This window comes from Ixodes scapularis, unplaced genomic scaffold (assembly GCF_016920785.2).
Source record: "Ixodes scapularis isolate PalLabHiFi unplaced genomic scaffold, ASM1692078v2 PGA_scaffold11__112_contigs__length_91849675, whole genome shotgun sequence".
Lineage (NCBI taxonomy): Eukaryota > Metazoa > Arthropoda > Arachnida > Ixodida > Ixodidae > Ixodes > Ixodes scapularis.
Genome location: NW_024609837.1, coordinates 14856578 through 14874165, shown reverse-complemented (window position 1 = coordinate 14874165; position 17588 = coordinate 14856578). Strand labels below are relative to the sequence as shown.

The following is a 17588-nucleotide window of genomic DNA, read 5'->3' as shown; positions in this document are numbered from 1 at the left end:
TCGGTGCAGTGTCTGGGAGCTTGCTCGACATCATCTTGCTCTGTTGTAACTGTTTTAAAGGGATGCTAAACCGAAAATCGAATTTCAGAAAACGCAGAATCGATAGGCGGGATGCTACAAATCCTAAACCGTCGCTCATAAAGCGGTAGCTCCAACGGATAAAAAAAAAAAAAATCTGGTTTTTGAACTTTGAAATTGACGTGGAACGTAACCCCAAGTTCAGTTCCATGTGAAAAGATCCCTCCCATTCTGGAGCCGTCTGCAAACACAAACTCTAAAAATTTACTGTTTTTTTTTCTTGTTTTAATAATGCGAAAGAATCAACTGTTTCGTGGAGCGAGCTGACGTCATCAGTTTGAAGCGCAAAAACTGCTCCTGGTTTCCGGCGCCTTCGGTTCCATTGGCTCGCGCGCGTCGACGGGGCTCCCATTGGCCGCTGCGCCATGGCCTCCGAGAAGCGCGCGCGCGCTGGTACGCAGCAGACGACAAAGGGAGCGGACCAGCAGACGACAAACCTCAATCAATCTTCATTTGCATAAGAACAAGTGTGATTTCTTTCGGTCAAGTGTCTTCGCTGTCCGAAAGAGTCGGATGTGTGCATCTTTGATCCTAGTGTTTTAGCGTGCAATAGACGCGCCACGCCTGACACAGACTTCTCGCTCGACGGCCGTGGCTCGTTGCACCTTTTATTTCGCGGAGATCTGTTGCCGCAAAGTAGCCCAGTCAATTGCAAAGCATTATCGCACTTCAAGAAGCCAGTGGACGCGGAAAACATATCAGAAGACCGACTTAATTGCGGAGCGCACTAGACATAGCTGCAATGCTGCCCTCTAAAAGCATGCTAACAAAACCCGAACCGGAAGTGTTTTCGGCTCACTGTCATGGCGGCCGGAAGTGGCCCGAATACCCCAACAAGTTATAGAGATCAGTGGGATAGCGAACGCACATCGATGTGCATGCAATGCTCGACGAAATGCGCAGACAGCACGAGGGCAAACGCAAATCGTACACAAATAGCGTACAAAGCGCCCGCGGCTGCGCGGGCGACCCACGGCGACGAATGAATCAATGATAAAGGCTGCATTTTGTAACTGGCGGCAGCTTGCGCCACCTAGCTATATAGCCACCACGTGAACTCGGCGAGCTTCGCCAACTTTAGCGAGTCCTGCGTTTTGTCTGGCAACGCTGGAGTACGGTGTGTTTTTTGCGTTTTTGGTTTGTTTGTTTTGAGACTGGGCAAGTGTGAAGGAGTGATGAAGCGTCATGTGCTTAGCTGTTTACCGTACGCTTCTCAGCTGCCGCGAGCCCTCGTGCAGGGTCATTTCACCGCCGCCAAAGTCGGAGAGCCGTGTCCCGGTGGTCCGTGCGGTTGTCTATAATCGCCCTCGGTAAGCAAGGCAATGCAGTACGCCCGCCACTGCCTCCGCCGCATTGTAGACCAGTGGCGGCGTTGTTTACCTTCAGACAGTGCTGGCGTTTCATTGTTCGTAAGGTCGTCATGTGAGTGAACCGAGCAAGCGCGCCGCGGTTTGTTCGGAGAGACAAGACGCGCGGGAACGAGCTTTGAGCTCGTTTATCGGGCATCTTTCGGACGTCGCTGGCTCGGGGCTGGATGAGTGTGGTCTTGCCATCCGACCCGACGATCAGCTGACGGCGCGGCCATGGGTAGCGCGTCGAGCAAGTTTCGAAGGCACCTACAGAACGGCGACGAATACTCGGCGCTGCAAGTGTTCGAGACCAACCCCGAACTGCGCAAAACGGTCGACCCCAACTGTTTCTACTGGGATCCGGGGAACCAGTGCACGCCGCTGCACCTGGCTGCGAGGCATGCCATGAAGCCGCTCCTGAGGTGAGTGGCCCCTTCGACTTGGCCGCGCTCGGCCTCCGCGGACTCCTGCGCTGCTCGCGGCGCTTCGCTTGGCACGCACAGCGGTCCGCCAAACAAACTCCTCGGCGGTCTTATTATTTTTTTTTTAATGCTTACAACGAAATGAGCAGTAGCGGAACTTGGCGTAACGTGTGAGAAAGTTTGGTAGGACGGCGCTTGGTCATCGGCTTTGGTAAAGGGATCAACGTTGCACACGAGATTTGAAATGGCGGCAACCGGACACCTCGTGAAGCGCTGGAGAAATTGGACAGTCCGGAATATGGACATGTTGCACGGTGTTTACAGAGGATCAGTTGTTCTGTGAATCGCACTGTGGCGCGGTTGACTGAGGTGACTTTGACGATGATCTCTGGCGAGCACACGACATTCTAGTATCAAAGTAGCAACTCCCGAAGTCTTTCTTTTTTTTTTTTTTAACTTTTCTTTAAAGACATTTTTGACAGAACGTTTGGTGGCATCTTCGTTTTTAACGGAAGCTCCCTCGCCCGTATTTTTGCTTTTCTGTCTCACCTGCCTTTGTTTCCTTTGTTGCACACTGATAGGCGATGGATAACTAATTCCCGTTAATCTCGGGTGGCTTTGATTTGTATTCCACAATTTTAATCCATGGAAAAAAAAAGAACGAAGATTGGTTGCATTCTTTACTAAGCCACAAGAGTTAGCCCAAAGTTCAGCTACTGTTTAATACAGGTGCCTCAACTAAAATTTGTTGAATTTGGGCCCTCCACAAGGAAACCTTTTCCAAGCTCGACATTTCAGTGGGGTACGAGACAAAAAGTGCAAACCGGAACAAACTTTGTATGAAAAATATTCACTCTTTTGTGGCTCTGGTGAAAAGGAAAGTGGATGCTACCTTTATTTTACTGTTCGTCTTTCGCCTATCGTAGGGTTTCATATTGTAACAATGTGGGGAAGGGGAAAAGGACAAAGGAGAACTGAGCTGACGCACCTCTAAGTGTACTACTGGCCTCTTGCATCTGTCCTGCACTTATCTGTGTATACATGTGTCGTCCAGTGAGGAAGCAGGGTTGACCAGCCCCAGTGGAATTCCCAGCAACCCTTTGAAGAGTACATTATGAGTAGGTCTCTAAGTGTGCTATAAATTTGTGGTGCTCGCTCGTGGTAACACCAGGTGCCATGCCGTCCTCATCTCTTTTTCGCCTAATTATGTAGAAGTTTGGTAAGGAGTTTCCCTGGGGTCTCCAACTGTGATTCTATTGGGCCATGCAGGGTGTTCCTGGAGGACATGCAGGGTGATCCAAATGTGCGCACAGGCAAGGGAGAAACGGCCCTGCACCTGGCCAGCCGGGTACCATACAACGTCCATGCCAGGACATCTAGCGCCGCCAGCCGAAGAGCCGCCTGCCTTGCACTCCTCGTCCTGTGGCGTGGCTCGGAGGGGGAGACCGTGTTGCTGGATGCACAGGACCAGGTGAGGCGGTGAAGTTGCACAGCGATCCAGTTAGAGTGCCTTTGTTGAGGAGAGTAGTGACATGGTTAGAGGGTTGGGAGGATTGCTTTCCAGCTCTTGGACATCCGTCCTCTCAGTTTTGCATCCCTCTATCACTTGCAATTGTGCTCCGCAGTTTTTGCTTAGCAGACGTCGAGTGCCGGTTACAGCTCTTTATGGTGCGCTGTTGTCAGAGCTGCCACACGTGGATCGACATGCCTTACCGGCTGTTCTTGTCAGGTTGCAAGACCTGACAAGGACCTCCACTTCTCTTAAAGGGGCGGTGCAATGATTTTAACACTGAACGAATGTGCAGCTTGTATTTTTTATATTGTTTACTTCAGCATAAGTAAGAGAAAAAGTGCCACCATACCCCAAAATACCTCTATTTCGCTGCATAATCGCAAAAGAAAAAACCCTTTTTTTTCCAACCTGCGGCCACATGGTGGCCGCAAATGGAACCTGTGGTGTGACGTCATTCGGTGTGGTTTTTGTAAGTGATAGTGTTAGGCAATTGTAAGCTTGATTTAAGCTTAAGTTTAAAAAATCTTGTTGTTTAGGCATGCAGAAACGCTTCAAAAGCCTAATATTGCCGCTAAAAGGGTATGAATTATATGTGGCGCCATCTACCGCAAGTCAACAGAACCTGCCGTCGACGCCCGTGGCGCGTACGGCGGCTACACGAGCAACCCGGACGTTTTGTCTTTCCCTCGCTCGACGGAGTGCGTTGGTCGTGGTCCGTAGTATCGTGGTATTGTTATTGTTCCTGGTGTCTCGACCTCGACTTTGACTTCGACTGCCCGCCGCGCCGCCATGTTGGTCGGGGAGAGCGGCGAGCCTGGCGAGCCGGCGAGCACTGGGGAAACGGAAGCCAGAAGAAACCAACCGGACACCAACGTCACTCCGAATGACGTCACAGGCGAAGCTGGTGCCGCTTCAATGTTGAGTTGAGGGGTGCCGGTGATACCATTTCTTTTATTTTTTTTAATGAAAACTAGGGCAAGTAGGAAAGAATAGTTTTCGGTCCTTCTTTTTATGTGTGGCCGGGATCAATTCCCGCAATTAATTAGCCAAAGTCCGCAAATTGTTGCACCGCCCCTTTAAGCCGTCTGTAAATTTTGTGGAGATAGAGACTGACCTAGAATCAGCATGTTTCAAGGACTGTTGAGCCTTTGGGTAGATTGCATGTGTCAGCTATTTGATGTTCCGGCCTGCATGTAATGTCACTGTTACAACTACCGTAATATTCTGAGAGGACGTCCAAAAGATAGCCCACCCCTATTTTTGGCACGATTTGCTATTTATTTAAAAACTCCAAAAGATAGCCCTCTTCTAGTAATTGCAGGGCTCTGGCCAATGGTGATTTTGGGAGAAATTGTAGTTCTTAGCCTAGAATTGAGATAAGTGAACATTGCTGACTGGGAAGAGCAGTCGTCTTTGGTTCATTGCCCCTTCCTGCAGTCACAAGTTTTGCAGGCACAAAATCTAAAATTAGCATTTTTTAATCTTTTTTTTTTTGTTCGCACACCGAAAGTTAGCTTAGTCCTTATTTTTATCCAATTTGCTTTTGAATTTTGGGCTATCTCTGAAGATACTACGGTAGATGTTGAATTCTTATGATAAAAGAATCTTAAAGAATGAACCCGGGCAGGTCTGCAATAAAAACAGATGCTTTCTTGCTCACATTAAGGAATCAGTAGATAGGCATGATGTTTGTGGGCATGTCATTCTCTAACCCTTTGATGCATTGCCCTGCTTCAGGATGGGAACACTGCATTACACTATGCTGCTGCTTCAGGGATCAAGAAGTGTGTGGAGGTGAGACCGGTGTTTCATGCTTTCTTGGGTCTGCATATCTAGCTTATTGGATGTGTTTTAAAGATTTTATAACATAGATCATGGTAAGAACTCTGAAATTAAAGGACCTTTGTTACTTTGTCTTTTTCACCACAAATAGCAGATAATGACGCTGATTCTTGTTCTGCACTAAAATGTGAGATGGAGGAATGTCAGCAATCTGACTTTGTTCCCCCTATTCTTATTTCTTTTATCGAATAGAGCGCCATAGTCACCTATAGTCACTATGGCGCTCAATTCAATCTGTCTGATAAGGTCACTTTTTGCAAGTAAAGTTTGTTCACTATACATTAGTATCTTTGCTTAAATGCCTGTAACAGTATTAGAGGCATACTTCAACTTTGCTTCATTCTATCCGTGTCTTCGTTATAACAGTGTTTACTATGTAGAGGTTCATTCTTGACCAAGTGAGGGTCTAACATCTTGAGGTCCTTACAAGACGTGTAAGGAGGACTCTAGGTTCATGGGGCTGGGGAAATTTACGGCTAGAAAAACAGGGTATGGGGAGAGGGAAGTACCAGGGTGAAGCAGTGGGCAGTGCGTGGACTTCCGAACATGCGAAGGAGTCGTGAGAATAAAGAGTGAGGTTAGGCTCAACGACTTGTGCAGTTCTAATTTAACAACCACAATGCCAAACGGACTTAAAGCTTTCCTCTCATCCCAAGTGTTTGTGTCGTAATGTTTGAAAAGATACAACCTTAATGGCTTTAGAAAGCCACCCTATTAAAAGGAGTTGCACGGTGGAAACATTCGAAACCCTGTGTTCCTCCTTCCTCTGCAGCTCTTGGTGTCTCAAAAGGCGTCTCTGTTTGTGGAGAACAACCAGAAGGAGACTGCCTGCGACGTTGCCAGCCGTGCCCACCACACCTCCGTGGCAGAGTACCTCGAGATTAAAATGGTGTTTTCTGTAAGTTGGGAGTGAGCACCGCACACGCCACATATTCACAATTTTAATAGTATATCCTCCTTTGAATTTTCTCACTCTTGTTCTTCCTGCAGGACCGTGTTACCATTGAGCCAGAAGAACAGCACCTCACGGTCGATGCTTCTGACAAGGTGAGCCCCGGTTCTTCTACGTGTCTGCCTCCTTCATTTTGCTTCGTTCAAGCGACGTTGCTGGTTTCTGGCCGACCAGGTCAGATGCTTGACTGAAAGAATTGGGTTGTCGTCGCGTAACTGGCATAGCCTTAACCGACCGATCTTGGTGGGTCAGTCAGCAGTGTTTGCCTTCTTTGTTGAACTGGTGTGGGACGTACGACGGAGCCAATCCTTGTTGCAGGGCTCGACCGGACTTCGGCCACAGGACCTTCAGGAGGCCAAAGACCTGCTGCTTGTGGAAACATCTGACATGTTCCATGTCCCCCTCTTCACTGCAGAGGCGCTTTTAAGGACACACGGTGAGCGTCGGCCGTGCTGACCCCTGTCCGCTTGTCTGGGGTAAAGCGGTTGTTCTTGGCAAGGGAGGGAGCAAGAAGCGGGAAAAATGGTGGCCTCGACTCGTTGCACTGTTAAAGGGGAACAAAAGTCTGAGCAGTGTCAAAAAGGACTGGCCCCCAACTCGAGCGGAGCCAGAGTCAAAGAAGGATGTTCTCGCAAAAAAGCGACGGACGAGTGCAGTTATATTCTGTTCTGTTCCCAGGCAGCTCCATGTTCTTTTGCGTCAAACTATGGGTGTTTCAAGATTGTGTAGGGTGCCCACAGTGGATCGTGACACTATAAAACGAGCCACAAAAGTTGGCGTCCGCGCATGAAAAGCTCAAATTTCCTCCAAATGTGGATTTAGGAGGGTATATTTCACCTAATCGAATTTCAAGACACAGCTCCCTTTTAAAAAACGAGTCCAGCAAACTTGTCAGGGTCACCGGTGGGCGTCGACCCTCGAAAGGTTCCAACCTAAGATAGTTGTGTGTTCCAAACCAGGGTAGAGTGTTCCAACCCAGGGTGACCCAGTGTCTCTTCTGCCCAGACTGGAGCCAGGTGGCCCTGCTGGAGGCCTGGGTTCAGGACCCCGTAGGATGCTGCCTGGGCGCTGGAGTGCAGCCCACCACCTCAGCCCTCCACGCCCGGGACGTGGGGCCTGGTCCGGACCCCCGGCTGGTCACCCAGGAGTTCCAGGACGCCTCGCTCAACTCCCCGCGCGCCCAGGCCTGCCACCTGCCCCCCAAGACCCCCGTGAGGGACTGCCTGGATTTTAAATACGAAGACATTTATAAGAATAAATGAAACGGCGCAGAAAGGACACGGGGACTAGTGGAAGACATTCGCAAACATTGTGCCGACTCCCAATTGTCGTCTTCTTGCATAACAAAAAAAAAAAAAGAATGCTACAAAAGAAATTGTGAGTTGGTGCTTTTCCACTACTTGTCTCTGTGTCCTTTATGTGCCGTTTTTATTTATTCTTGACGTGCACCGGCTCGCGCAACTACACACCCAGCTGCATTTACGAGGGCAGCCCTTAGCGCCTTTGTGCCCAAGTATGGGACATGGCCTCTACAGAACGTGCAATTGCTGGTTGCACACTTTGCGTGCAGTCGGCGACCGCTCTTGGAACGAAGGGTTTTCTCGCCGTGTGCTCGGCGACGGCGGCGCACTTTGTTACGAAGGCTCTTACTTGCGCGCATACGACTAAAGCGGTGCAGGAGCGACACCAGCTTGTCTGGGCGGGAGGAAGAAGGGAGGCCAAACGAGAGCGTCAGGCCCAGCAGCGTCGGAAAGCCGGTCATCATTGTGCGGCGGCCGGTCGGGAGTTTGTGCGCCAGGTCACGGACAGTCTGTTCGACATGCAATCTACGACAGGCTGGTTTTGGTCGAATGCAAGCGAGGGCACTCTAAATGCTATACATTTAGAGTGCCTTTGGGAAATGCCGAAGGGGCTTCCCTGTTGGCTGCCGATCTTGTTATAACAGTTCAATGGAAACAAAGTTTGGAATTGTATCGCATTGCCGTAGCTTGGCGTCATCTGCTAATTTCAGCGGGCCGATAGGGCACATGGTGGGGCAGGCTTCACCACTTTGCACTGGCGTCAGGGGCGGATTCAGAGGGGGGTCCGGATGTCCTGACCCCTCTCTTGGATTCTGGATATGTCAAAATTTAGGGAGTGGGAAAGGGGGGGGGGGGGGGGACTTAAACATATGATACGCTGACCAACACCTGACCCCCCCCTCAAGAAGTACCTGCGTTTGCCCCTGACTGGCGTGCTTAAAGAAGTGGCTTATGTGGGGGACCTCCTTGGTCAATAAGGTGGCTCAGATATCGAGGATTGCCACTTGATCTATCGTTTGGCCATCTTTTAAATGTTTCAGAAGTAGCAGGTGTTACACCTTTGATGATGGGAGTTCATGCTCGGTCTTTTAGTGTACTTTTTCTATGATGTTAAGGCTTAGTTTTATTGGCTCAAGGTAGAACAAGGTTACCCATCTCGCTGCATCTGATTGGCTGCCAGTGCTCTCGACTACAGGTAATATCTCCTTGCACCTTGTCCAGTGCAACATCTGCTCCGAGCCGATGCGGGACGATCCTGTGGCTGTGCCCTGCCAACACCACTTCTGCTTCTCATGCTGGCAGTGGTAAGAACCGGCTGCTGTTTTCTTATTTTTTTTTTGTTTTCAATATACAACTATTGGTGTTTTATGATTAGTATTAAACTTGCCATTCTTTGGGGAAAGTGTCCGGTACTTGTTGTGGAAGGCTGTTCTCCTCTTCAGCGCTCGCGCCGCTACCTATGTACCAGCTGTGACCAGGTTCCTGCATTTTCGGAGTTTGTTTTGAGGCAAATTCAAGAGGTTGGTTTCCAGAGGTCGCAGTGCTCCCTTGTTATAGCGAAGTCAACGGGACAACAAAAAGTTTTAATGTAAGCAGTCTAATTCGATAGAAGCGAGGGAGCCCCAAAAAAAGAAAGTGCGACAGCAGCCTTGAAGGTGGACGGGAACACTGCAGAAGACTCGAAGCATACTGTATTTACTCGCATAGTGCTCACATTTTTTCCCCCGAAAAATGTATGCATTTTTGATGGAGCTTTCATTACGTGGGGTAGAAGTTTGTGGATTTACTCATTTTGCGTAAATGTCATTTTAGGTGCCCATCTGACAGGCATTACTGTGGCATGTGTTCTCTGATGGAGGCACTCCCACAGCTGGTCGCAAGTGCGACACAGTAACCATTCCCTTCAAATTGCGAACCTTTTCGCATAAAACATGCTTTGACTCATCAGGATGGGGGGGTCCAGAAATTTGCAAAGCCTACAAGTAAAGGTACTGACTAACTCAGTGCTGATTGGCTGAGCCAGCTAATGACGTCACACCCCCTAGCTCGATGCTGATTGGTTGGTTTAGGTATGACGTCATGCGCGAGGACACGTTCACTTGATGTTGATCGCACTCCCCCTCGTGCGCGACAGCTGGCCGTCCAGACGGTGGTTGGATGTCACCGGAGAAACTTGTGCATATGGAGGGTTCTGGAAGAGCGCAAGGGGTTTAAAACCCAGGTTAGCGCCAGTATCTCCACTCCAGGAATTACTGTAGAGTGTACATGTTACGCTTTAAGCCAGTCGTTCAGCTAACCGATGAAGAGCATTGAAAGCGTAGAAGTCATTCCCAGAGAATCGGACCGGAACCACACGTGTCAAGTGCAACACAATTGCCCAACAATTTGCTCTGCATTTCTTTTCTTATAGGGCGTCTTTGCATTCTTTTCTGCCAAAAAAAAAAGTGCCCTACTAAGCTTACTTGGCACGGTTGACGCCTCCAGTGTTTTTAGGCCTAACCACTTTCTCGATTTCACTGTCTAAAAGCAAACCGCAGATGACGGCGTGTTTGTTGACATCGGTGCGTCTGACGGACAAAACATCTCTGCCCCCAAAGATATTTTGTCCGTCGGATTCACCGATCTCAACAAACATATACGCCGTCGTCTGCTTCCCAGCCTTGTTGGCTGTGCGCGCTGCCTGGCCATGCCGTTGAACACTTCTGCAACTTCTCACTTGCCGCCCTAACGCATGCATGTACCTGACTTGGCCTCTTGGGGGCACACTTGACTTAGTGGCTGGCTTAGTTGGACGATTGTGTATGTGTCAAGGTGTGCGGGAAAATATGCTCTTTTTTTACAAATGACGATTGTTGTGGGGGTGTGTTCGTTATGCGTTCGTTAAACTTCTCTCGTATCGTGTGTGTCACAAATGCATTTTACCGCCACTTGAAAATGACTCTCGACAAAGAAAGCCGAGCGTTTGCGGTTGTTCTCCATCGCGACGAGCCACGATAATGTTTAAGGGGGGACACTGGCTGGAAGCAAACTTCTGAACTACTCAAGTGACAGGTATGAAATTTGCAGGCGAGATTTAACTTCAGGTGAAGCTGTACTCTTCAAACTTTCAGCTCTCTAGGACAACTTTACATACCTGCATAAGATGTGTCACTCTTCGTTAAGAAATCTATGATATGAAAATGAAGCTATTAAGCATCATTTTAACTGCTTGAATATAAAGTGGGGGATGTGGGACTTCGGGGTATCTAGTTTTTATAACTCAAATATGAATATTTCAGGATGAGTGATTACCTCAAAATATGAGATGCATATCTGTCCTATGTCAATTTCTGAAAACGTAGCTTTTTCTCAATGAGGACTTCAACCTAAAACAAAATAAAGTAGATTGCCCTATTCTCCAATAAATTTCAGTTCACAAACATCTTGATTGTGGTATCAGAATAAGTTTACCTTTCAACAAAAGATTCCTTCGTATGAAATTTGCGGCAAAAAGCGGTACTGAGAAAACTGCATTCAAACATTAAACTCCTTTACTTTGTTACTGCCTCACAATGTGTTGAAAATATTTCATATCAACTTAACTATTTGGCACATGATTATAAAATTAAGTGTAAGGGTGTATAATTAGTTTCTAAAACTGAAAACCTAAAAATTGAAAAATGAATTTTTTCAAAAAATTTTGGAATTTAGGCTTATGTCCCCCCCCTTAAACGCCGGGCCGCACGCCGAAGTGTGTTGATTGCTGGTGGTGCCTGTCCCGTTGCCCCAGCTACCTGACGCTCAAGATCCAGGAAGGCAGCGTGAAAGGCATAGTGTGCCCGGCCGTGGACTGTCCCCAGCTGGTACCCGTGGACGTGATCGAGCAGCTGGTCAGCCCGGAGATGGTGCGGCGCTACCTCCAGTTCGACATAGAGGTGGGTGCATCCCCCTTTTTGTTTGTAGAGGGACGAAACAGGTTGTCTGCTAGCCTGCAATGCAGAGTGCAAGTTCGGCTGCTTCTTGCACAGGAGTTGCGTCGACTTCAGAACACCGAGTTCCGATTGGCTCGATTGAAAGGATAGTGGGTAGACTTCAAGGCAGCTAGCTTCGAGGTCTACCAACTATCCTTTCAATCACAGCTCGGCGTTTCGACGTCACCACAGCCCCTGCGCAAGAAGCAGATGAACTTGCATAGACCTTTCTGGAAAATCCTGAGAGGCCTCTCGGGATTTTCCGGAAAGGTCTATGCAATACGTCTTGGAGGTGGCTTAGTTCCTTCTCTCTTACCGCCGCAAGTTCGGAACACGGAAGAAAATGAAGCGAGCACATCCCACAGCCAATGCGCACCCTATTTTGTCATTGTCCCGCTTTCTTTTGCATGCTGAAAATCGTACAATGCCACATCACCGCGAGTTGCTTCACCTTACGTGTACTCCTCTATGCACCATACATCGGATTGCCATAGTGCGTCGAAGAGACGGTGGCAGGTTCCGCGTATTAACGGAACGGTCTATAGGCAATTGCCAGTAGGGCGACTGGCTGCTGCTATGCTTCTGCTGGTGCAGGCACGACCGTGCAATTGCAAGCTTGTCAAAACTACATTCACACGCGTGGTGCATATGCTTGTACGCATGGGGCACCGGTCGGGGCTATACGCTTGCAGGCCTATTGTCGAGGAATTTCGAAGCACCTGGAAAATTGTCGGAGGAAATAGTAAAACATTGGCTAGATTAAAGAAAATGATATGCGAGAGTGCTGGGGTGGCACGCAGTGCGGCACGAGGATACTGGGTGCGGTGGTGTGGATGGTAGCAAAAATGTCTGTAGTTTGAAAGGATTTATCATCTCACTGAGTTAGTGTCCTGAAACGCTTCTAGGCAGAGCAAGCCACCCCCAATTAACCCAATCAAATGGGAGTGGCCCCGTAACTCTCACCTCTGGCAAGCACGACATGCTTACCCATCTGTTGGGCGTTGGTTCGTCAATTCCAGACTGGTTTCAAACCTTTAGGCTGTCCACGTGTGATGTGTGCTTGTTTTCATATAGAGTTTTCTGCCGTCGTGTTTCGAAGTAAAAATTAGGGAAAGTGATAGTGCCACTTTGGAAGCGCTCCTTTAATCTTAATCTAGGCTAGACCTGCCCGAATTAGTTTCCAGATTGTACTTCTTTTGTGGCTGTCGGGGAATCTAAATAGTGAAAGAAAACGTGGAAAAGTCGCGAAATTTGAAAGATAGTAGTGTGGCAGACGCCCCGTATGAGAACCGGCGTTTCGTCTGTATTTGGCTCCCTTTCGTCTCGCAAAGCGCGTCTCACCCGATTGATGTGGCAGGCCTTTGTGGAAACGAACCCGGACATCAAGTGGTGCCCCTGGGCAGGCTGTGGGCGTGCCGTCAAGCTGCCGGTCATCGCCAAACCCCCTGTGCTCCCCCACAGGGCTCCGCCGGTTTCCCACGCCGTGGACTGCGGCAACGGGCACTACTTCTGCTGGTGAGCAACTGCGCATTTAAAGACCGTTCCATGCTCAGAAAATAACACGTCGTGGTTTTGGCCGCACAGTTTAGACAGTGAGATATCGGTCCAAAATTAGTCAAATGTTTTTGCACGATCGGCCCTCAGCTAAAAAAAATTCTGCTACTAACATTTCTGCCTCGTTGCTGAGCGTACACCATAACTGTAACGTCAGTGACTGCTGGCTGTGTCGTGCTTCCTTCTAAGTGGCACAAGCTAGTGTCCGAGACAAAGGGTGCAGTCACAACTTTGTTTGCTTATGCATCCTCCTTTCCGCTTCTTAGGGGGGAGCGCAATACAAGTGCACAGGTGCAAAAGATGGAAATGTGCAAGGACGTCCACACCAACTCGCTACGTCGCCAGCCACTGTGGCACGAAGGTCTCTGCTTGTCTGTGTATCTGCCATGTCTTCTCACTCGTGGCACGGTGGAATGCAGCTCTACATTACGAGTTATAAAAAGACCAGTCAAAAACTTTTACAACGAAGCTGTATACCTCTACCAGCTAAGGAAATTTTCGTGTTGTTGGCATTGTAAGCAAAACACTTTTGGCGAACGATTGAAGGCAAAACAGCATATCTCCTTGGAAATCAGGCATGCAGCATACAGCTCAGTATCCGTTTCAATAAAGAAAACCACAAAGCAAGCATCAAAACCACATGATGGATGATAAGGTGCGTGTGACCACTAGGAACACCCTCCCACGCGTTCCGGTAAAGATTAGGTTTGCAGCTGCTTCGAAAGGGGTTGACGTCATTCGAAGCCCTCGTGTGATGTGCAAACCGCATATTGCATGATAACGGCGCCTGCGAACAATGCGAAGCACGTTTGTTCTTTCCGCGTGTGTTTCCCAGTAAAGATTAAGGCCTATTCACACTCTTGCAACTGAGTACTACCGAGAGAGACAAGACCCGTTGAAACCTCTTCAAATTTCTTAGGACGAGAGAACAGACTGGCACTCTGGCGCCATCTATGCGGTGACCCTGGAACTGCATTTCACAAGAGTGAAGGTTTTGCGGGATTTTCGAGGTTAAATGTGAGTAATACCATAAGAAAGCTCGTTTATAATGTTGACAAAAGTTTTTCGAGCCAAGAAAAAAAGGATAATGCGCCAGAGAAATAGAAAATATGCCGGGCCGCCAAGTTTACACTGCTACCCATAGATGGCGCCAGTGTGTCCTCTCGTAAGAGAGATTAACTAGGGGTGTGCGAATACCTAATAGTAGTTATCGAATCGAATACCGAATCAAATTAAGAAAAAAAAAGCTGAATATTGAATAGTGATTTTATTTGTGGGAATTTTTCAAAGTGTACTGCGGATGAGATCAATATATGTGCAGAGTATGCATCTCATACGGAACGAAAGCTCAACTGTATAAAAATTCTGGTGAAAAAAAAAGAAAAAAGCAGCTGTTGATGGACGTTGGGCACTAAAGATCCAATTTATAGTGCAAACATAATCTATCTACCCTATCATCAAGCATAATCTATCTATCTACCTAAGTGTCATAAAAAACCCTAAGTTACAGGCCACGCATGCTTTTTTTCTCGTTAAAAGCACGACCTAAGGGCATTTTGCGATATTTAGTCTCAATTCTAATAGAGAAAAAGGGCACCGGGAATTTTATTTTATGTAAATAAACAGATAGGCTTTAAATCTGAGTAAACAGGCTTAAACAATATAATCTGAAGTAAGAAAAAAAAAATGTGGCTAGGTGGCGCAAGTCACCATCCAACTGCCGTTATGCATCCATTTCTTTGTCCACCTATCCTGTTTCAGAGAGCCTAGATTCAAAAGAGGAAGCAAACAAAATTGAAACCACGGAAATGGCTCCTGCACGGTCGTAAGTGCGCATGTGTTGTGTAGCCGCGTGGAAAGAAGGCGAGCAAACAGAAGAGTGACGACGCAAAGTTGAACGACGCCTGCCCGACCGACGCTCTCGTCTTTTCGTCACCTTCTCGGATTTCGTAATTCAAACACGGCTATCGAACGGTTGTAGACCCTCTCAAATCTAGGTGCACTATTTTTCCGTTTGGTTTTGTTCCGAATCAGAATTTACGGCTTGCGGTACCAAAAGAACGACAACTCGGCTGGTTTCATCGGCGTGGTTAACATGGTTTTCATTTTGTGATCTTGCAGTCGCCGATTTCTGTGAGTGTGGCAAGTGAGTTCTACATCGGCGCTTCAGTTTGAAATGAACGTCTTTACTTGCGAAAAGTAGGCGTGGCTCGCAGTTGTGATTCAAGGTTAGATTGCGTCACGATCATGAGTAAATCTGCTTGCTAAAAAGTTTGTGGCGTTCGTCACTTTTCTTTTTTCTAACCTGCGCGTTAGACTTTTGTGGAACGGTGGGACCAATAGGTGTTTCTCGCATGGTCTGTCTAACATCACGGTGCTAACATCGGGAGAAAAAACGGCTCTTTTGTCAACTCTGCGCCGACCGCGCGCCTTTGGCCGAATGTATTGAATATTCGAGTGACCAAATACTAGGAATTCGATTCGCGAATCAAATTTTTCGGGAACTTGCTATTCAATTCGAATTTGAGTATTTGCACACCCCTAATATTAAGAGGTTCCAAGGCACCCAGTTCTAAGAGGGTCGCAAGTGTGGGAACGGGCCCTTACGATTGCGCAAGCTACTTTGAATGGAAAAGTACCCAACAGCATAGAAATCATGTAGTGACGTCACCACGCTTTTCAAGTGACGTCGCAATGGGTAATCGTTGTGGGTGTTGTTTACAGCTTAGCTGTCTAACCACCTTCACGACGTGGATTGGAGCCACAGTTTCTTTTTGTAATCAAAGTTTTTCAATTCTAGGCAAAAAAACAGAATACTTTGGAATGCATAGAGCTGTACTTCTCCGCCGTATGACGTGAAAGCTGAAGGCCGACTGTCCGTCTTCTGTTTGGACATCCACCAGGCAAACATCACTGCTTTCCTTCTTGCCTCCTCTGCTTTTTTGCGACCTCGGTGCTCAACAAACTTGACGCCGCACACCACCCGCCAATCATGTGCCTTTTGCCTGTCCATGTGACCTGCCGCGCCCTTGTATCTTTCCTTTTCCCATTTTTGGCACCTGAAGAGCGGCAGAGGCTTCGAGCGATTGACTGACAGCCAACAGAGTGTGTGAGTGACTGTTTGGACCCACGTGATGGGCACGCTCAGGCCTCTGTGAAGGACACAAGCGGACGTGGCAGAGAGAAGCTTTCCCCCCGCCAAAAAGAAACGGACGGATGCATACCGCCGCACTTTATTAGACGAGAAGTGTTGCTTCTCGCTCTCTTGAAGTGTCCTGTTTGGACAGCCCTTTAGCCAAATCAAAATGTGTTAGTGTTTGGGGCGTATCATGTTAAAGAACATATTTTGCAGGATTGTGCCACGGAGGTTCCACGGTAGGTGGTGTAGGGACGATTCAGAGAATTCCAGCCCTCGAGGTTCCCTTGAGAATACCCTGGGGAAGCCTTGGGTACCTAGGGACTTAGTAGCTTCAGCTTCTGAACATGTCCAAGTGATTGAATCCGGGCCTTCCGGCTCTCAGACAACTCGGATTTGATGTCCCTGGGATACGAAAGTGGCGTCACTTTCAGTTGCTTCTGGTGTCACGTCCCAGTACGTCTTACGCTGTTCCTTTACCCTAATGGCAGGGAGTTGGCAACGAGGGGATTGATGAGTGCTCCCCGTGCAGGGAATGCCGGGGTGGCGCACACGCACCATGCTCCTGTGACCTCTGGAAGCAGTGGCGCACCAAGGTTGCCGAAGTCAAGCCGGAAGAATGTGAGTTTCTTTGGCTCGGGCTAGAGTAGCTGAATGTTCCCGGAGTAGCATCGCATTTCATGGTTTTCGCCTGAGCTAATCGAGCTTTCGGATTGACCTAGTGTTGGCCATCTTGATGTCGGGAGAGAGCAAAAAAAGACAGATACACGTTCACATAGGGTTTTGTGCGATATGCGAATTGGCGTCACCTCGTAGACTGGTAGAGAAAATGGAGGAAGGAGTTCACCAGCGTGGTTGCACGTGGCTCTCCGAAAACGGAAGGAGCATTTCTGAAACTGGCATTTTGCATTGAGCTGTTCAGTGTCCGAGTGTGCTAATGCCAAGGAGGTTATAATGGGGAGGAGGTGGCTTCCGTATTCTCCATATATGGGAGCGAAGTATATATGAAGTAGGCTGGCTGCGCTTTTACTGCAGTCTCAGGTAAGTTTCATCACGATTGGGAAACTCAATTATAATTTTCTTGGGGGCAAACAACTGCATTGCCGTGGCAACGTGGTTGTTTGCCCTATTTTTACATGGCGTCCACCGAATCAGTGTTGAACAGGCGAGATAGGGAGCCGAACACTGGCCTGTTGAGTAGGAAGTAGGCGTGCGGCGGACGCTCTTGGCATCGCGCTGAGAGCGCCATCTAGGGTGAGTCATTGTAGCATGCGCAGCTTTGTCGAGGGGACGTATTGGGCATTGCATGCACGAACGTTGAGATTGGCATCAGGCTGAGAAGGACTGTAGAAGTCCTGCTTCCAGCAGGTGTTTGTTTCCTTGCGTCGTGAGGAGAATGCGTGTGCGCATCGAAACTTCTTTTGGTGCGCCGATTGTATCGAAAGCCAGCCATGACGGCGATCAGACGAAGCAGATCGCGGGTACGGAGCA

General features: G+C 48.4%; 1 protein-coding gene across 2 annotated transcripts in view; it reads left to right on the top strand.

Moving 5' to 3' along the window:
• Positions 1-1201: 1201 nt before the first annotated feature.
• Positions 1202-17588, top strand: part of LOC8043501 (ankyrin repeat and IBR domain-containing protein 1) — a 40720-nt gene continuing 24333 nt past the window's right edge. Inside the window, exons 1-11 of one of the 2 annotated variants that reach the window (XM_029972766.4) lie at positions 1202-1849; positions 3119-3320; positions 5100-5156; positions 5977-6102; positions 6195-6251; positions 6475-6592; positions 7162-7367; positions 8679-8761; positions 11227-11371; positions 12765-12922; positions 16630-16718. In XM_029972766.4, coding sequence (XP_029828626.2) covers positions 1662-1849; positions 3119-3320; positions 5100-5156; positions 5977-6102; positions 6195-6251; positions 6475-6592; positions 7162-7367; positions 8679-8761; positions 11227-11371; positions 12765-12922; positions 16630-16718 — 1429 coding nt within the window. In that variant the 5' untranslated portion in view covers positions 1202-1661. The remainder of the gene's footprint in view (positions 1850-3118; positions 3321-5099; positions 5157-5976; positions 6103-6194; positions 6252-6474; positions 6593-7161; positions 7368-8678; positions 8762-11226; positions 11372-12764; positions 12923-16629; positions 16719-17588) is intronic. The other variant, XM_029972767.3, reaches the window with a different exon arrangement.